At 44.8% G+C, this 21,235-nt stretch overlaps 1 protein-coding gene across 4 annotated transcripts in view; it reads left to right on the top strand.

Annotated features, from left to right (window-relative positions):
- Window positions 1-21,235, top strand: part of phkb (phosphorylase kinase, beta) — a 103,483-nt gene that overhangs the window by 7,484 nt on the left and 74,764 nt on the right. For 3 of the 4 annotated variants that reach the window (XM_079997811.1, XM_079997810.1, XM_079997812.1), the window contains 5 exons: window positions 4,359-4,497; window positions 10,528-10,627; window positions 13,543-13,650; window positions 15,629-15,709; window positions 19,548-19,663. In XM_079997811.1, coding sequence (XP_079853937.1) covers window positions 4,359-4,497; window positions 10,528-10,627; window positions 13,543-13,650; window positions 15,629-15,709; window positions 19,548-19,663 — 544 coding nt within the window. Of the gene's footprint in view, window positions 1-408; window positions 577-4,358; window positions 4,498-10,527; window positions 10,628-13,542; window positions 13,651-15,628; window positions 15,710-19,547; window positions 19,664-21,235 lie in introns of those variants that run through there. The other variant, XM_079997813.1, reaches the window with a different exon arrangement.

Raw genomic sequence — 21,235 nt, forward strand, 5'->3', positions numbered from 1 at the left:
GTGGGCGTGATGGTGCAAGTCTGGAGCAGATGGACAGCATGTGATGACAAGGGCTCCTCTCCTCTGTGTGTTTGGCGGGGTTTTTACCTGTTGCTCGCCGATTACTCTAACGAGCAGCAGGCGTACAGCCACCCTGATCCCGGGCCCAATTCGACCCAAGACAAGTGGCCCTGCTCAAACCACACCGCCCCCCACACCACAGCTATGTCGATTTTTATTTCTCAGTATTTGATTGATGTTTTTTTTTTTTCCTTTTTCAACTTGTCTAGTTTTCACTTGTCTCCGGGTCCTGATGCTCAGACCTTTAGAACTCAAGTCTATTTAAAGACCTCCTTTATCTCCTCCTATCTCCTTTCTGAGTTCCCTCGGGCTCACTAAAATACGCTTCAACCTGAACCCTCTGTCTCGGACACTATTGGGCTTTGCAAGCAATAACGAGGTTTTGCCTTCATAATTGACTCTTTTGTACTTTTCTGAAAGTCTGAAATTGATGTTTTGCATCTCTTGTTTAAACTACTGAGCAAACGGAGCGTAGACATTGACAGTCCAGGTATTTCCTTTTGGAGGCAAGTCGAGGTAGGATAACTTTTTATTTACCTTTTGTTTTTCAGCCTCATAATTGCATTCTGGGAAACTCTTCTGCCATATTCCATTTTTGTTCAAGGTAGCACACCTTGTTATTAGCTATCCATTTCCATATTGTTGAATCTTACGAATCTGTGGCGCCCCATTACTTTACCAATCTTACAGACGCTACATTCCTTTATTGGGTCAGTAGCTGGTATGCAAAGGCACACAACAAAACATTTCTGTATTTGTTTGTATGGCTTATACATTTGCAATTAATTTAATGCAGTGAAAAGTGTCCATGGCAAAATATGTAGTGGTATTTCAAGTGTTTAGTCACATGACACAAGTAAAATCAAATCTCATTGGCTTCAAAGAAACTAGTACTCAAACACGCAGGAGTATGTTTTATTTATAATATTCCAAGGCCGGTTTCCACTTCTGTGGAGAATTTGATTATATCCTCTTCTCTTCTGTTCTATTATTCACTTTATAGAGCATGCATGTGTAATCCGTGGGGAAATCATTGTTTACCTCACAGAAAATCAAAATCTTGTTATGAAACGTCGGTTGTCAGGGCAGACGACACTCTACCATGAGCTGGGATGTTCTGTGCTTGTTCCCTTTGACTGATGACTGTCTGTCCCGCTGAGTGTCATGACCGCTCTCAGGCTTTCAGGTTACAATGAATGGAAGCCCGTCCAAAATTAGATTAGCCCCGAATGCTCTGTCCTATTACGGGTTGACATATGAAAACCGTGTGCGTGTGCGTGTGCGTGTGCGTGTGTGTGTGTGTGTGTGTGTGTGTGTGTGTGTGTGTGTGTGTGTGTGTGTGTGTGTGTGTGTGTGTGTGTGTGTGTGTGTGTGTGTGTGAGTACAAATGTCCCCGCCCGCACCAACCCAGAGATGTCTGAGTGGGGACATGTCAGACACAGATTAACACTGGGGGGTCGAGATTAGAATCAGAACAAGGTCAGGTTCAGTTTGAAGCGTTTCGTAGTTAGCACAGAGGTTAGGCTAAATGCTTCGGGATCAAGTCAGAGGAATGTCCTCAAGAATAGTAATGCAGCCGTGTGTGTGTATTTGCTGTCCGCTGTGGGTGCATGTGTGTGTATTTGCACGTTCGGAGGCAGCCTGCCTGAGAGGTTTATTAATATGCTGCCTAATTCACCCCATCACCTCTTTATCGCACCGCCAATGTGACTCCGTCTCTTTCAATTGACCCATGCGCGCGCGCACACACACACACACACACACACACACACACACACACACACACACACACACACACACACACACACACACATTCACTCTATTGCACACATGTTCCCCTGTTTTGCACCAGTAGGACTTGCACACACATGATCTCCATCTCTATCTATGTCTCTATTTCTGTCTGTCTGTCTGTCTGTCTGTCTGTCTGTCTGTCTGTCTGTCTGTCTGTCTGTCTGTCTGTCTGTCTGTCTGTCTGTCTGGCTGTCTCACACAGTGTCCCCTTCATTTGAGCCTGCATAATGTGCTGAGGAAGAGTGTTCCTTTCAGACAGATTAGTCATCGGTGAGGAGACCTCGAGAGACTGCGTTTGTGCCAAAGCGTTGGAGCGTGTTTGACTGAGATACTGTAAATCACCCTCTGACCCCGAGGTGTCATGGTGGAGTGTAATGTCATATTTTCAGTAAACATTCATTTGAAGGCCACGCTCTGTCTTTCTCGTGCGATTCTCTTCTTCTCACTAACTGATGGTAAACACCAACTCGCATGAAGTGGAGTCTGATTTTATCTCAAATTCACTCGGTGCGGTCACACCGCACACAAATTGTTCTTGAATTTGATTAAAGGCAGACTAATTATTAATATCAGGGATGCAATGGTACACGGCATGTTGTCGAACCGTTCGGTACGCCCCCTACGGTTCAATACACACAGATGAACCGCGGTATTACGATAGCACGGTAGAAGTCCACTGGATGCCTTTGTGCAGAGTACAGGTGTGGCGTGCCATAAATCCACGTTACAGGGTCTGCACGGGGTCCGCGTGGAGCCGTGCAGCATTTCTCTGTTTTTGTGCGAGAGGTCTATTTTTGCGTGGCTACACAGCCTTTTCAATAGAAACACAAGATACAACGACAGAGAAATGTTTTTGTAAAGAGTGCAATCAATCAAGGTGTCCAGTCGGAAAATAACCCCTGGGATGGTCGTGTCCCTCTTTATTAAGGACTTCTCTCGAACGATTCTTTTGTAGGAATGAAGGCAACCGAGTCTCGCTGAGTGAGGGGCCTTTCTTCTTTTTTTTTTTTTTTGTCAAGTTTTTACAGTTTTATGTTGTGTTGTTTGTTTAAGTCGCCGTCTCCTGCCGCCGGAAAATGTTTCCCTCTCTGTGTAAGAGATAGCCTACGCTCCTCCCTTCACCGGGAAGGTGCCTTGGCTGAAAAGGAGCGCACCCTTGTTTTGTTTTTTTATTGTGATATGTTTTTCAAATATTTGAAATATATATATATATATATATATATATATATATGAATAAGTGTATATTTTCTGAATAAATAAATAAATAATTCACGGAAATTAATATTTGAATTATTCAATATCATGGACACCTCCCCTCCAATCAGATGAACGTATGCAAATTATAACAGCCCACCAATGAATTGAATGATGACATTTCTTAAATACAAAGACACCGAAACCGTAGCCTTACCGTGGCCCCAAAACTGTGATATACTGTATATGGGACATATTGTTAAAATATTTTTCATTCCAGTACAGACACTGATAATTTGAGAACCTGAAATACTGAGCTTACAGGACATAATTATGGTGTAGCTTGAAAAGAAGAGAAACTAAATCCCTGAAAAAACCTTTGCTATTACTATTTCTTTCTTTTATTTATTTTCTTTCTTACTCACAATTGCTGAAGAGATTACACATCAGAAAATTGGCATTGGATGCCAGAAAATGTGATAGAAATTAAAATTCATCCGATACATTTAAAATGTTATATTTATCTCACAGCCGGTCCTTTGTTTAGTTAATTTATTTAGAAAAAATAATGTTGATGTTAACCCACGTTCCGGTTTTATATTCTCCATTGTCATGAACAGCTCGGGTATTAATGATGGACCAACCAAATAAATTAATAAATAAATAATGATGGACCAATCATTATAGTAAACACCCCAGACATGAAATGACAACTGTTATTTTCTAAGCAGCAACATGTTTCCCACAAAGCAGCCAAGTGGAAGCTTCTATTGCACATTTCTTCACTTCCTGCACAGCTCATGGTGTAAATGTGCTGTGACCAGGCAGAGTTTGTCTGCAGGGCACCCAGAGAGGTTGGTCCCTCATGAGGTTTGATGTTTAGAAATGTTCTATTACAAATACAAGAACATTTGTTCAGGTTCAGCATAAAACCCAACATTTCCATATATTACCTTTTAAACGATTTGATGACTGGATGTGATTTGAATTTGGTTACTTTTAGTTTGCCCAACAAATAGGGGTGGGCCTTGTACAAACACCACATTTACACATGATGCGTCACGCCGTACAAACCTTTTAGTTTTATTTTTGGCTCAGTGGCGATGAAGACATGAACTATTGGTATTCAGTGCCACAGAATGGTTTAATACAAGAGTAATGCAATTCAGTTGAAAGTTTGAAAGTGAAAGTATTGAAAGTATATGAAAGTATTGAATTTCCATAACCAGCCCAGTGAACAACATCCCCCGCAGATGACCACCTCTACTCTTCTTATTATCTGTTTGTCTTTTGTCTTTGTGTCTCTTCAGTGAAAGCTACCATCCTGAACTTCCAGAGTCCCACCACGGGCCTGTTCCCAGTCAAGACCTGCGCCACTTGCAAGGAGGCCAAGGTGCGGGACTCCCTGTACTGTGCTGCGAGTTCCTGGGCCCTGGCCATGGCCTACAGGTGAGCAAACGCACAGCGTCAATGTCGAGGAAAAACTCACACACTCCATAATATGCAGGAATGGTTTTAACAGCTTTCACATTCTTAACTTTTTTCCAGTATTGATTCCATATGCTCAGAGTATATTGGCATTTAATGCAAAATAGAGGCGACTGGAATGTGACATACGGGACGAATGGAATATAGAATGTCAGCTTGTTACCCCCGAGAGTTGAATTTACATATCTGTAATGTGCAATAAAATAAACACTGCACTGCATTTCAATGCAATGAAAAGCTTGCTCCCAGTCTACAGCGGCCAGCGCACGGCACATGAACAGAATTCACAAACATGCTGGGACTGAATGAAATATTGCAAGTTAAAAGTGGTAACTTCAGCCTCATTACTGGCTGTTAATTCGTTTTGCAGATAAATTCTGTCCCTAAATGAAGTGGTGTGTACCCTGGTACTGCAAGAATGCTTTCCAGATGGTATTAATCTAAATAAATAATGGCCTCGTGAGTATTGTCTGTGAGGATGCCGTGTGCCCCCTTCCCGCAGCAGATAGAATATATCTCTGAGAGCTGCACAGGTCGGCTACCTATTATCCGGGACGACAGTTTAATAACGTTGTTAAGCTGCTTCAAAGCTTTTGCAGGGAATTTACCAAACCACGCTATTAAGTCGCTGGTGAGGATGCTTTCCAGGGCGCACTTTGAGGAGCTGCCGACTGTGGAGCGAGCAGCAGTTCACATGGGCATCCGACCCGTGGCCTTTCACAACTTCTTTTTCATCATTTTCATCGGATATTTCCCAATCAGCCACGTCGCCGCGATTCCACCAAACTCAATAATACAGCTTACACACACATGCACAGACACAACCGGAGAGACTGTGGTCCTGGAGTCTTCACCTTTTTACATCCCACAGACAGACTAATAAACTGGATTCCAACGTGCATTTACTATCTATCACCGAACCTCGCCGTCCTTCCTACAGCTCGTTTTCACTTTGACTTATGACATCCTCGTAAACCACCCTGCTCTATTTTACCCGTCCTTGGTTGGTAATCTGTTTTAGGGATCTGATGGCCTCGCCTCTGATACATAGAGTGGCCTTTGGTTCAAGGATAGCGCTGACAGCATCCTTTTATTTCCCCTCCGACCTGCGGAGCTTCCTGTCCTCAGCGACGCGTCTCAGAAGATGTCGAAGACAAACCCTTTTTTTTCTCTCCGCGAAGGGGAAAAAGCAGTTTTAAGAAATGCTTCAGTAATGGAGAAGGGATCGGGTGGAGAATAGATTGGGTAGGACAGATTGGGAGAAACGGGAAGCAAATGGATTGATTAGAGAAAGAAGTCCAGGGAGAGGGAGAAACGCATGAAGATAAAGGTCCTGATGGCGGAGAGGGAGAGGGCGGAAAAGAGAACGTGGGAGAGAAGAGGGGGCGAGGAAAAAAACGACAAGCGGGAGAATAAATGCGAGAGAGGGCCATGTGGGACGGAGAGGAGAGAGGGGCGAATGGGATGTGGATGGATAGAGGGAGAGGAAAGCGAGACGGCGGGAGGAGAGAAGGCGAAATGAGAGAGTGCGCCGCGGCCATGTGACCGGCGGCGGTTCTCTGTCATCACTCATGGCCGCCTCCCATTAGAATTGTCATTGGGATTTAATTAAGACGATTTTCATCTGACAGCCCCGGCCACGGCCATTACTTACTTCATGCTCGGCTGCGGCTGCGAGTGCATACGCCGGCCTTTACATGACCATCAACGCGGTCGGTCTTCCGTGTGGATGTGCTCACAGCGGGGTGGGGACCGGTGTCCTGGTTTCCTAAAACTGCCGCAAAATGTCGTAGTTCTGCTTAAATCAGAAGGTGCGGCATGCGGCGTCACTTTAATTTACATTTTTACTGTGATCACGTGTTGTTATTATTTTTTTGATTATTGTCAGCTCAGCCTGAGAAAGGAACACGGCCTAAAATGCATCCCTCCTCCGAACAAGTATGGTCGGCCATCTCGCTGTCTTTGAAGTCACAGAACTCCGTCGCCGTCCAAAAAGCGATGAAAACGTTCTCCAGAGACGAACTGTTGCTTTGATCTGCGCGGTTCGTCGTTCCGATAAACACGGCCGTGGTTCTTTTCATCTTCGTAATGTGACAGCGATTGCTTTTTTTACCCGTCAAATGTGTATATAACTGTGTAGCACCGGCGTACCGAGAACTGCCCCCAATCTCCACGAAAGCTTGATTGCGTTTTGAAGTCAATTCAAAATAGTCACTTATTGGAACGCCTTTGCTTTTTATGATAATAAACAATGTCATTTTAATACATGCCTTTGTGAGCGGTACTTAATTATTTTTGTTTGCCATTCAAATGTATGGCTTTCTGTTTGAGTGCAAAGTGGGGCGTGGGCGTGTTGGAGAAAGGCACTGTAGGTTTCGGTGTTTCCGTCGTCGGTGTCGACAATAGAAAATTATGCAATTATGTCAGCCTTGTTTTTTTAGACAATAGGTTAAAATCAAATGAGTCCCCCAATGACAATGTGGCTGCACTTCATATAAAGAGGGACAATTTGGGGAATAATCACAATATTCCTCAGTGTCTGTTCCATCGCTGACACCCACCCACTCTGCGGCGTTTAATTACTTCACAGGCCTCAATAGGTTAAGGCACGATACAGAATGGATTTGCAAACACAGTTGGACTCCCTGTTTTACTGCTAATGAAGTTTGGAAAGTTGTTAGTATTACATGCTTATGGTTAAAAAAAAAAAAAAGGAAAGGTCATCATTAGTACTTAACATTGACCTTTCATAACAACATGACATCACTCGTCTGCCTGTTGTTGAAGATCGTTAATGAACGCCTTCCCGAGGACTTTGAAACGAGCCTTTGATGGCAGATCCAATGGTGTGCGGCGTGTCCTCTGCATGTGCTCAGTTTTGATGCAGAAGGTTAATCCTTAAACGCTCGATCCTCGGTTCCCCATCGCAGCTCAAACACATTCCACCTTAACAGCTTGCCGCTTCTCCGTCAACAGCCACAGTCGTTTGTGGAGTGACCTTTTTCAGCTCCTCCATGACTGTGGTGAATATAACTTCTTGTAGTCTATTGTCAGCGTGACAAAAAAAGACCCAGACTTAACAGTGGAGATGGTATTTCTAAAAAAAATTAAAATTAAAATAGGAGCAAAAAGGTTGTTTGGGAGAATTAGTCATCTGCTGACTGTGCATCCATTTTGACTCCATCAGTTATTGGAAAAGCGTGTTAAATGCAATTTGCCCCTCATTACTGAATTTTGTTGCCTTCACATAAAATGTCCTCACATTGAATTAAACTGCAAACCATTAATCTATTTATGTGTGCAAACATGGCTTTTTTACTTATAGTCATGCTCTTACTGAGTGGCATCTAGGAGTGGAATTTATATCAATTAAATCGTTGCTTATTCAACTATTCAATAAAGTGCGTGTGTGTGTGTGTGTGTGTGTGTGTGTGTGTGTGTGTGTGTATATATATATATATATATATATATATATATATAATATATATATACACACAGTGGGGCAAAAAAGTATTTAGTCAGCCACCAATTGTGCAAGTTCTCCCACTTAAAAAGATGAGAGAGGCCTGTCATTTTCATCATAGGTACACTTCGACTATGAGAGACAGAATGGGGGGAAAGAATCCAGGAAATCACATTGTAGGATTTGTAATGAATTAATTGGTAAATTCCTCGGTAAAATAAGTATTTGGTCACCTACAAACAAGCAAGATTTCTGGCTTTCACAGACTTGAAACTTTTTCTTTAAGAGGCTCCTCTGTCCTCCACTCGTTACCTGTATTAATGCACCTGTTTGAACTCCTTATCAGTATAAAAGACACCTGTCCACAACCTCAAACAGTCACACTCCAAACTCCACTATGGTCAAGACCAAAGAGCTGTCAAAGGACACCAGAAACAAAATTGTAGACCTGCACCAGGCTGGGAAGACTGAATCTGCAATAGGTAAGCAGCTTGTTGTGAAGAAATCAACTGTGGGAGCAATTATTAGAAAATGGAAGACATACAAGACCACTGATAATCTCCCTGCATCTGGGGCTCCACGCAAGATCTCACCCCGTGGGGTCAAAATGATCACAAGAACGGTGAGCAAACATCCCAGAACCACACGGGGGGACCTAGTGAATGAGCTGCAGAGAGCTGGGACCAAAGTAACAAAGGCTACCATCAGTAACACACTACGCCGCCAGGGACTCAAATCCTGCAGTGCCAGACGTGTCCCCCTGCTTAAGCCAGTACATGTCCAGGCCCGTCTGAAGTTTGCTAGAGAGCATTTGGATGATCCAGAAGAGGATTGGGAGAATGTCATATGGTCAGATGAAACCAAAATATAACTTTTTGGTGAATACTCAACTTGTCGTGTTTGGAGGAGAAAGAAAGCTGAGTTGCATCCAAAGAACACCATACCTACTGTGAAGCATGGGGGTGGAAACATCATGCTTTGGGGCTGTTTTTCTGCAAAGGGACCAGGACGACTGATCCGTGTAAAGGAAAGAATGAATGGAGCCATGTATCGTGAGATTTTGAGTGAAAACCTCCTTCCATTAGCAAGGGCATTGAAGATGAAACGTGGCTGGGTCTTTCAGCATGACAATGATCCCAAACACACCGCCTGGGCAACGAAGGAGTGGCTTCGTAAGAAGCATTTCAAGGTCCTGGAGTGGCCTAGCCAGTCTCCAGATCTCAACCCCATTGAAAATCTTTGGAGGGAGTTGAAGGTCCGTGTTGCACCGTGACAGCCCCAAAAAAAATCACTGTTCTAGAGGAGATCTGCATGGAGGAATGGGCCAAAATACCAGCAACAGTGTGTGAAAACCTTGTGAAGACTGACAGAAAATGTTTGACCTCTGTCATTGCAAACAAAGGGTATATAACAAAGTATTGAGATTAACTTTTGTTATTGACCAAATACTTATTTTCCACCATAATTTGCAAATAAATTCTTTAAAAATCAGACAATGTGATTTTCTGGATTTTTTTTCTCATTTTGTCTCTCATAGTCGAGGTGAACCTATGATGAAAATAACAGGCCTCTCTCATCTTTTTAAGTGGGAGAACTTGCACAATTGGTGGCTGACTAAATACTTTTTTGCCCCACTATATATATATATATATATATATATATATATATATATATATATATAATTTGCACCAGACAATTTATTTATTTATTTATATTTATATTTATTTAATACATTTATCATTTATATTTATATATATTTCTATTGTTATTTCTTTTTTGAATGACCAGTGTCACTTTCCAGTAGCAGTAGAAAGTAGCTCATCTGTCGCAGCCATGATGCCCCCAGTCCCTCAGAGCAACACTGCCCAAGTGCTCTTGAGCAAGTTAACTTCCATGAATCTATATACACCGATGAGCCACAACATTAAAACCAGTGACAGGTGAAGTGAATAACATTGATCATCTGGTTCCAGTGGCACTTGTCAAGGGGTGGGATATATTAGGCAGCAAGTGAACAGTCAGTTGTTGAAGTTGATTTGTTGGAAGCAGGAAAAATGGTCAAGTGTAAGGATCTGAGCCACTTTGACAAGAACCACATTGTGATGCTAGACGACTGGGTCAGAGCATCTCCAAGACGACAGGTCTTGTGGGGTGTTCCTGGTATGCAGTGGTTAGTACCCACCAAAAGTGGTCAAAGGAAGTACAACCGGTGAACAGGCAACAGGGTCTTGGGCACCCATGGGCTCATTGATTCAGAGGTCTTGTGCAGTCCATGCCTCCACAGATCACAGCTGTATTGGTGGCACGAGGGGGAGCTACACATTATTAGTGTTTATTATTGGTGGTTTAATGTTGTGGCTGATCTATGTATTCCAACCTGCTCCAATAAACTTTATTTCATGGAGAGCATTGTTCCAAAAAGCACCGGAGTGCAAAACATCCTCTTATGCTTTCGAGTATTATCTGTGCCAGTGGATACAAGTATTTCCAGATAATGCAATTTCAACCTTTTCCCAACCCCTGTGCAGACGTATCGACGACGACATGGGACGCACCCACGAGTTGGAGCATTCGGCCATCAAGTGCATGAGGGGGATCCTGTACTGCTACATGAGGCAGGCGGACAAGGTGCGTGCACAGCCTCATATTAACTAGGAATCATGCTGTGCATGGATCAAACAGCTGGGAGGGCTGATAACATGTGATTTGGAGCTGTTTCTAACAATTTAATATGCCTCTGATACTGTTTATCACCACATGCTTTTTTTTTTTATTGGGGCGAAATGTATTCTAAGCTGAGACCTTGTACGGGGCGATATATCTTTGCAATATTGAGATCATAAAATACTGAGACAAGATATCATCTGGGATTTTGGTGATTATGTTCTAATATGGTTAATGTTGACTTTAAGACTGCATTGCAATAAGTAGGGCACATTTATTTCTGAACGCCACGTCACAGCTCTTCTAATCAACGCCTCGACCTATTTGGTCAAATTACCCATAATAGTAATGACTGTTTCTCAAATGATCGCACGAATAGTCAGCCCCTAAAAAACTTCATACTTTACTATCATTATTGAGGTGCAGTATTTGTCAAAAACTATTTTGATATTTGATTTTGTCAGTCCTACTGAGACCTACAGCTCATTGTATATCGACTTGTTTCTATATTTAGCGTATCGGCCCCGTCCTGCCGGGTAACAGCGCACATGGTGTCCGCCCATCCAAAGTTACACTGTTTCGCCTTGCCTCAACCTTGACGCCCTAATTTAGGGGGAGAGCTTTTCCGTGTCTTAATTATGAGGCAGCGTTTACACAGTTAATTACACAGAGCGCTGCTCGTTCCGACCCCTGTCTCCGCCGCTTACAGGGAACATGGTACTTTTTTAATAGAGGCCTGACACACGGGGCCAGCGCCAGGCAAACATCACCCTGCAAACAGACGGCCCTGCGTGCTGCTCACTGCTTAACACTGTGTAAAGAGAAACCTACTGCTGCATTGGAATGGAGGTTTTTGTTTTATTTTTTAACAATTTATGTTTCTCTGCTGGGTGGATTCCGCTACAAGTCGACAGTACGTACTTACTTATCTTACTAATTATTATTGTTATTATTATTATTATTATAATTATTATTATTATTATTATTATTATTATACGTTCTTACTTATCTTACTTATGGAGTGAACAACCCAACAGAAATTGGTTTGCCCATTACAGGCTGTAGATTTTAACAAAAAGCAAACCCAATAAATAAACAAGAACAAACGTTTGGTTTATATTTTAAAGATAAGTACTTACTTATCTTACTAACTACTAATTATTATATTATTGTTATTATTATTATTATTATTATTATTATTATTACAATAATACGTTCTTACTTATGGAGCGAACGACCCAACAGAAATTGGTTTGCCCATTACTGGCTATGGACGTCGCAGCTCCTGCTGCAGTAATGAAAGGAAACAAAAACCAAACCCAATTAATAAACAGGACAAATGTGGTTTTCATTTTCAGTTTTACAACAATACTTTATATTGACATGTAAGATGATGTGAAATTAGCGCGTGAAGTCACAGCATGCTATTGTACGAGATAATAGGCCCTGCTGCACCAACTGAAAGCAAAGTGCAGGGAGGGAAAAACCTCTCAACACAACCCAGACGTACAGCGTGGCGATTATATTGGTTTATTTATTTGAGATCAAGATTTCGAGAGACCTCAAAGGCAATGTGAGTTTTCAATGCGTACACAACAAACAACACAGCTTATTGTGAGCTGCTGTCAGGGGTCCCCCCCCCCCACCCCACCCCTTTTTTTCTCTCGCTCTCATTATCTCACCCTCCATCTCTTTGTCACCCTGTGTCTCTGTCTCTCTCGCTCATTTCGTTCCAGCAATCTCTCATCGTCAGCGTGCCCACCGGCTGTGGGGCGTGCGGAAAGTAGAGCAGAGTACGACAAAACTGGGACATAGGGTCTCCACCCTGACGAGAGGGAGAGAGAGGGGGGGGGGGGGGGGGGGAGAGAGAGAGGGAGCAAGAGAGAGGGAGAGGGAGAGAGAGAGAAAATTATGAAAGGTAGGAAATAAATAAACAAACAGGGTAGGGTTTGGGGATCAGACCCGAGTAACAGTCAGAGGTGTGTGTGTGTGTGTGTGTGTGTGTGTGTGTGTGTGTGTGTGTGTGTGTGTGTGTGTGTGTGTGTGTGTGTGTGTGTGTGTGTGTGTGTGTGTGTGTGTGTGTGTGTGGTTTGGAGAGAACATGAGGGAACGTGGGGCGTGGTTGGTTGGGTGGGGTTGGGGCGGGGGGGAGGCGGGGTGGAGAAAGGTGGTGGGAACCGAAACAAAAGAGGGAAAGAATGGGTCCAATTATTTATAGCTCCATGCAGAGCTGGTGGGATTTGGTGAACAGTCAGTCAGCGCAGCGACACCGCATGCCACCATGCGTAACTCGCTCATGGAGTTTGTGCGCGCGCGCGCGCGTGCGTGTGTGTGTGTGTGTGTGTTTGGTGCGTGCGTGTGTGCGTGCGTGCGTGCGAGCGTGCGTGTGTGCGCGTGCGGTCAGGAGGGCTCTTTGTGTTCCGTGTTGCGTTCCCAGTGTTCCCAGCCTGAGCAGTGGGATGGTCACAGAGCAGCTGGCCTCAATAAACAGGAGCTGCATCTCAGTGTTCTGAAGCACCGTCCCCCCCCCTTCCCTCCCTCCCACTCACCTTTTCTCTCTACCTGCTTTTGGTTGTTTGAACCCCCCCCCCCCCCCCTGTTCACCTCCTTTTGCCGAGTCATCCTTTCCCTATCTCGTCACGCGCTCGCCCCCCTTTCCCGGCTCTCTTCTGCTTCCTTTTCTCCGCTCCCTGCTTCTATTTCCACTTGTGCTTCTTATTCCTCTTTTCCTCCTTCCTTTTCTTTTCCCTTTCTCCCTCTTTGTCCCCTTCTCAAACGTTGTCTTCTTGTGTTTCTTCTTTTCCATCCGCTTCTTCTTTTTTTCCCTTCTTCTCCTCCACGCTCTCCTTCTTCATCTCCTCCTCTTGCTCTCTTGCCAGGTGGAGCAGTTCAAGCAGGACCCCAGTCCCTCCAAGTGTCTGCACTCGGTGTTCAACGTGGACACGGGAGACGAGGTGAACTCCTACAATGACTACAGCCATCTGCAGGTGAGCCCGGGCACCCAGGGGACCAGGGAACGGGTGAATGGATGGAAGGATGGAAGGATGGATGGATGGAAGGATGGATGGATGGATGGATGGATGGATGGATGGATTGATGGAAGGATGGATGAATGGATTGATTGATGGAAGGATGGCTGGATTGATGGATGGATGGATTGATGGAGGGGTGGATGGAAGGATGGGTGGAAGGATGGGTGGATTGATGGATGGATGGAAGGATGGGTGGGTGGATAGAAGGGTGGATTGATGGAAGGGTGGACGGATGGAAGGATGGATGAATGGATTGATTGATGGAAGGATGGCTGGATTGATGGATGGATGGATGGATGGAAGGATGGATGGAAGGATGGATGGATGGAAGGATTAGTGGAAGGGTAGACGGATGGAAGGATTAGTGGAAGGGTAGATGGATGGATGGATGGATGGATGGAAGGATTAGTGGAAGGGTAGGTGGATTGATGGATGGGTGGATTGATGGATGACAGAAACAAACTAGTTTGTCACTCAGTTAATCACTGAGGACACTCATCAGAGGATACTCTTAAGGCTCCGTCACATCCCATCCCCGTTGAATGACATGGACTGCGCTGGGGAAATTGACCGTGGCCTCCTGAAAGAAAAGGTTCTGTCGATGATACTGACGGTTCAATTTGGACGTGAACTAAACGGAAGCAGTCAATAGCGTGTCCCGTCCAAAAGAAAGTGGAGTTGATTTGGGGCCAGGAGTTGGGGTTGACGTTGTCCCCCGTCCGTGGAGAGACGGTTGGAGGAGCTGGACCTCGCACCTCCCACGTGCCTCTCTGTCTGTAATATACAAACTGTGGCTCTCCACCCAATTTAAAGCCATTGAAACAGAATCACTTGTTTTGTGAACTATTACACCTCTCTCTCTCTCTCTCTGTGTGTGTGTGTGTGTGTGTGTGTGTGTGTGTGTGTGTGTGTGTGTGTGTGTGTGTGTGTGTGTGTGTGTGTGTGTGTGTGTGTGTGTGTGTGTGTGTGTGTGTGTGTACAATATGTATGTTTATATGTATGTACAGTATGTATGTATGTGCAGTATGTATGTATGTATATATGCTTGTATGTATGTATGTATGTATGTATGTATGTATGTGCAGTATGTATGCATATACTGTATGTATGTATGTATGTATGTTTATATGTATTTATGTATGTATGTATGTATGTTTATATGTATTTATGTATGTATGTTCATATGTATATGTTTATGTGTATGTATGTATGTATGTATGTATGTATGTTTATATGTTCATATGTATATGTTTATGTTTATATGTATGTATGTATGTGTGTATGTATGTATGTTCATATGTATATGTTTATGTTCATATGTATGTATGCATGTGTGTATGTATGTATGTATGTATGTATGTTTATATGTTCATATGTATATGTTTATGTTTATATGTATGTATGTATGTATGTATGTATGTATGTATGTATGTGTATATGTTTATATGTGTTTGTTTATATGTATGTATGCTGACTGTGAAACATCGCCACGTTACATAGACACAGACATTAACAGACTTTCAAACTAAAAATAAAAAGCAAAGTTAGTACATAATAATGATCATACTGTGTCCACATTTTCCCTTTCTCCCTTTCCCTCTCTCCTCTCTTTGTCTGGTTTCTCCCTCCGTCCCTCTCCTCCTCTCTCCTTCTGCCTCCTCCTTTCTCCTCTTCTCTTTGTCTGTTTTCTCCCTCCACCCCCCTCCTCCCTCCATCCCTCTCCTCCCCTCTTTCCCCTCTCCTCCTCCCTCCTCCTTCCCTCTCCTCTCTCCTCCCTCCTCCCCTCTCCTCCTCCCCTCTCCTCCCCTCTCCTCCTCCCTCATCCTCTCTCCTCCCCTCTCCTCCTCCCTCCTCCCCTCTCCTCCCCTCTCCTCCCCTCTCTTCCTCCTCCCTCCTCCCCTCTCCTCCCCTCTCCTCCTCCTCCTCCCTCCAGATTGACGCTGTGTCTCTGTTCCTGCTTTACCTGGTGGAGATGATCTGCTCTGGCCTCCAGATCATTTACAACACTGACGAGGTACGCTGCCGTTCTCACGCACGAGGGACTTTGGATTTCTCGTTGAAATCTGGGGAAAAAAAATCAAAAAAATCAGTTTAGTTTTGTGCAAAGAATTTTAACTTGAATTGAAGTTAACCTCAGAAACGCCGCTGAAGTCCATGCTGTGTGGCTTGTTAAAATGCTTTTGCCACTTCCGTGATGTCACATTCTAACTATTTAACACAACATTTCAAAAAAGGACTCATAAGACGTTGTGTTTTTGCACTCTCGTTACCTCACCTATGCCAAAACAATTTTTTTTACTCATTTTAGTAAATTCAAGTTTTAACAATTGTAATTGAAAAAAGACAAATACTGCTAATCAACAAAAAAACAATAATGAACTAAACTGCTGAATATTCTGCTGAATAAACATAGATAAATACATTCAACCAAGTTGGAGATAAAATGGGCTTTGTGTTTTCAGTCCTATCTGTAAACAAGCATGCTGCCACACGCCGTGCCTCAAAGCTCAAGTTTTGTGCTTTAAATGAAATGCCGTGGATATGGATGGACCCTGTGGAAGCTGGAGGCCCGGTTTGAACGTGGAACGGATCCTGCGGCGTCTCGTAAAACAAATGTCGCTCCCGTAAAACCATCCGACGCTCATTAAAATGAATTCACCTGCGCCGGGCGCCTCACACCGACGCGGTTAAAACGAATGCAAATTCAACATCGTTTCGAAAAGCATGCGGCCCTGACCCATTTCCCCGCCAGAGGGGAAGCTTAATCGCTGACAGGAAGTGAGCGCCGGCGTCTGAGGAAGCGCATCGGACGGAAGGCGCGGGAGCGGTGTGGGGAAACGCACCTGCCGTGCCACACTGCGCAGGTCGCTCCGTGTTTCAGAACGGCGGGGGGGGGGCCCGTTGATTAATTTCCCAAGGTCCCGGGTATCTCCGCCGCAGCCCCCTAAATTCCCGGCCGCGTCGTTAAAAGCGTGCAGCAGGTGCGGCCGCTAAGTTTTACACGCTGCCTTTTATCGCCTCGCCCTCGGGAGTCGTTTGAACTTGGTTAATTCTATCTGCTGGTGTTTTTCGGTCTGGTCGCCTCATTCTCAACAGTACTTACACTCACAGAGGGGCTGACATGGCTGCCGTTAATGTAAGGACCCCCCCCCCCGTTTACTTCCTTTGCTTTGTCTTCGACGTATTAAAAACACGTTGAAACATCACACCGCTAACCAGTAACCCCTCGCAGCCTCGTTTTCCTCAATTTGTTGAGACAAAACCCTCCCTAATCACGGCAAGCCTTCCTTTTTTTTTCTACTTTGTTTCCATTGTTCCCGACGGCAAAACAAATTGCCGGCGTGGCTTTCCCTTGTCTTTATTTTTTTAACAAGGGCAGCCCTGCTTGCGCGGCGGCCTCGATTTGCATCTTCACGGGCGCTGCGTTGGGTTGCGCGGGGAAGACGCTCGTTATGACATTAGCGTGAATCCAGACATGCATCTAACAGGACTTAGGGACTCAACGTGTGATGTGTTGTTTCTTCAGATCCCACTCCTTTTTCTCCTATCCCCCTTTTGCAATTTAATTTTTCCGCCTCTCACGGTGACTTCGTTTCACGTGTGACTTTTTACGAGGTGTGCGGGGTTGACTCGGTGCAGCCGTCACAGTCATTACATGGTCGCCCGATCGCACTTAAACTGTCGTATTCCTCAATCGTATGTTTCCGTTCCGCTGTTTTGCGGCTGTTTCCTCCACCCCAGTTTATTTGAGCAACCTCGTGTGTCTTTTCGGTAGCGGAACAAAACGAACAAAGTAAATTGTTCGTCGCCATTATTTGTGTGACAATTAATCCCGGTGTAAAATGTCACGATTGCGGTTCTCTGAGATCAATTAAAAGGATGGAAAGATATGTGTGCAATCAACCTCCCGCTCAGAAACGTTGTTTTTATTAATTATCATCGCATGCGTCGTTGAAAGCTCTATGCCATTAGCGCAAGGTGTGTGTACATGTAAATGCTTTGGTAAATGCTCCTCCGCCCCCCACACCCACCTCCCTCCGAGAATGAGTAAATGTGAAATATTCCCGGTGTGTTTGAACCAGACGGGGACGTGTGGCAGGGAGGTGTGCGAGTCAGTGTCGGGGACATAAAAGCGGCTCGTTGGGCGAGGTGGGCAATAGAGTTCATTATTGTACCGTTAAGACAATATATAGTTCCCCCTGTTAGTCACTTCACTCATAAATGCGCTAATAAAAGAGCCGGAGCCCATCCCCGTCCTCTCTCTCTCTCTCTCTCTCTCTCTGGGTCTTTACTCTTGTCACTTAAACATCTGCCCTCCTTTCAACACTGACCTATTTAAATGCTACGCAACTTATACCGCTCTCTCTCTCTCTCTCTCTCTCTCTCTCTGTCTCCCTCCCTCCCTATCTATTCCCTAATTCTCTCTCTCTCTCTCTCTCTCTCTCTCTCTCTCTCTCTCTCTCTCTCTCTCTCTCTCTCTCTGTCTCCCTCCCTCCCTATCTATTCCCTAATTCTCTCTCTCTCTCTCTCTCTCTCTCTCTCTCTCTCTCTGTCTCCCTCCCTCCCTATCTATTCCCTAATTCTCTCTCTCTCTCTCTCTCTGTCTCCCTCCCTCCCTATCTATTCCCTAATTCTCTCTCTCGCTCTCTCTCTCTCTCTCTCTCTCTCTCTCTCTCTCTCTCCCTCTCCCCCTCCCCATCTACCCCCCCCCCCCTCTCTCCCTCTTCTTCTCTTCTTCCCCATCCATTCCCCCCTCTCCCTCCCTCCCCTCTGCTTCGTCTCCTCGGATTAAGTCTCGCTCCCTCCATGGGCACCAAGGCACGCGCCGTGGCTCTCAGGTCTTTTGAATCATTCAAGACCTCTAAGTCATCAGATATTATCTCTCCTTCGTCCCCCCCCCCCCCCCTCCGCTCTCTCTCCGCTGGCCTTGGACGGACTTGAGCCGCCATTTTTTTTTTCCATTATTATTTTCTTTTAAAATCAGAGATGGGGGGGGGTTGACACATTTCTCATTAAAAACGCTTTCAGAGTTTTATTCTCCGAGGTGTTGTGATACGGGTACTTGATAAGTTAATGAAGCTATTGATAATATCCAACTCTCATCCCAACTCAATTACCGTTTCCGGGGCGCCGCGGGCAACGTTTCACCTTAAGGACCCACTGCGGGGGGCCTTTTTCTCACCTTCACTGTTCACAGGGAAACTGTTAAACTAACGGTGGACTGGCATCAAGGGTCATCCTGCGCTTTGTGTAGCTTTGTGTCACTGTACGGCTGTCTGTAGAGTGTGTGTGTGTGTGTGTGTGTGTGTGTGTGTGTGTGTGTGTGTGTGTGTGTGTGTGTGTGTGTGTGTGTGTGTGTGTGTGTGTGTGCGCGTGCGCGTGTGCGCGTGAATATGTCGTTGCTTGGGATGGAGTATAAGATGTAATGTCACAGTGATTTCCAGCTGCCTATTGACTATGTAGTGCAATGATGTTGTTATTGGGATTTTGTAAATATTATTACAAAGGTTTGGTAGCTTTTCAAACGCTGAACTATAAGCAGAAAGTCAGGCCAATTGACCGTCTCTCGGTTTATTCTGAGATGTTACTAGCAATCATGAGCGATATTCTCAGCCTGAATAGCTTTGGGCCTTGCTGTACGTTGTCTGGACCCTCATGTTACATAAACAGGTGATTTCAAAAGGTAAACATATCTGATATCTATATAAAAAAATAAAAACGTAACAATGCAAATTATTGAGTTTAGATTGATGTTGGTTATGATGAAATTGTGTGTGTGGGGATGTGTGTGTGTGTGTGTGTGTGTGTGTGTGTCTGTGTGCGTGTGCGTGTGCGTGTGTGCGTGTGCGCAGGTATCTTTCATCCAGAACCTGGTCTTCTGTGTGGAGCGGGCCTACAGGGTTCCGGACTTCGGGATGTGGGAACGAGGGAGCAAGTACAACAACGGCAGCACCGAACTGCACTCAAGGTCTACAACACACACACACACACACACACACACACACACACACACATACAGACACACGCACACACGTATACACACGCACACACACACAGACACACACACCCTATATCTTTATTCATAAATCACTTGGGAGCAAATGTAGACGTCTCCAGCTTTGATTGGCAGTTTTTGACTTGGATTTTAATCTCATCCGTCCTGGAGCGGTCGCTGTGAGAGTTTCTCTGCCAACGTCGCCCACAACGCCACACGTCTGCAGTTTCCCCACCCTAATTAACTTGAAAACCAGTGAAAATACCACGCCGAAATTAAAAACATGTTTACTCCGTCGATGGATGTATTCAGATGTCTGATAATTGTGCGGCGAACCGAGGTTTCAGATGTTTGGCCAGGTTGTTTTGAAAGTTGATGTCGATTGTGAATTGGCACGAAATGACCCCGGAATAAATGTCAACAGTAATAATTAAAAAGCGTCCGACGCCTGAACCCGGTAATTCTGATGCCGGAGCCCCCGCTTCCGAGCTAGACATGTTCCATCGCCGCTGTTTGGGGAAAACATGGGTGCCCGCTGTAGTTTTGACACCTTGACACTGATAGTTTTAATAGAATTCGGAGTAGTTAAAAAAGTTAGACCTGTTTTCAAATGAAAAACAGTGCAAAGGGAACGTTGTTTCTGTGAAGTCAGGTCAGGAAACTCACACCCGGACGATCTTCCTCAGATATTCCGAAATGGAAGGCTGACTTGAATACTGACGGCCGTTCCTTGTCACTTGTCCTTGTATGAGTTCTAACATCAATCGAATGCAGCATTAGCCAAAAAGTTTCATTTCGTCCCGCCCCCTCTTCCTGGTCGAACCTCACTCAGCAGGTGGGCGGAGTCCTGCTGGAACGGCGTGGTCCAGCGGACCTTAGACCACGCCCCTTAATCGCTCAATTGACGTTAACTCTCCAGACGCTCACTCTGTTCCGTCGCTCTTGGAAACTCAACAAAATCAGCTTTTGGAAACGGCGCCCATAAACCTTGATATCTCTGATTGTATATGTTTTTGTTTAGGTTTTTTCTGGTGATGATATTCCAAAAATGGATGGAGTATGGATCATCAGTCTTGTGCGCCACTATCACAGTGACTAATATGGGCAACAAAGACATGGGAACATGTTTAAAATGTGAAGTGCATCTAATCTAGATGAAGCACCTGTGTGTGTGTGTGTGTGTGTGTGTGTGTGTGTGTGTGTGTGTGTGTGTGTGTGTGTGTGTGTGTGTGTGTGTGTGTGTGTGTGTGTGTGTGTGTGTGTGTGTGTGTGTGTGTGTGTGTGTGCGCGCGTGCGTGTCTTGTGTCGGCACTGAAATGCACGTGCGTGGCTTGTTGATCTATTATCCAAGGTCGAATTGGCCTCTCTCTTTCCTCTTTCAGTGTCTTGATAAAGATCCTCAATTTCTGCCACTCCTTATCTCCTGGAAGCATGTTTTTTATTCTCCGGCAAACAGGGCCGGCTCTATCCTTTTTGGAGCCCTAGGCAAGATCTGTAGAAGGTGCCACCCCGGAGGCCCCCGCAGTGTGCACATAGCACAACATT

The sequence above is a fragment of the Zeus faber genome (assembly GCF_960531495.2).
Source record: "Zeus faber genome assembly, chromosome: 3".
Taxonomy (NCBI): domain Eukaryota; kingdom Metazoa; phylum Chordata; class Actinopteri; order Zeiformes; family Zeidae; genus Zeus; species Zeus faber.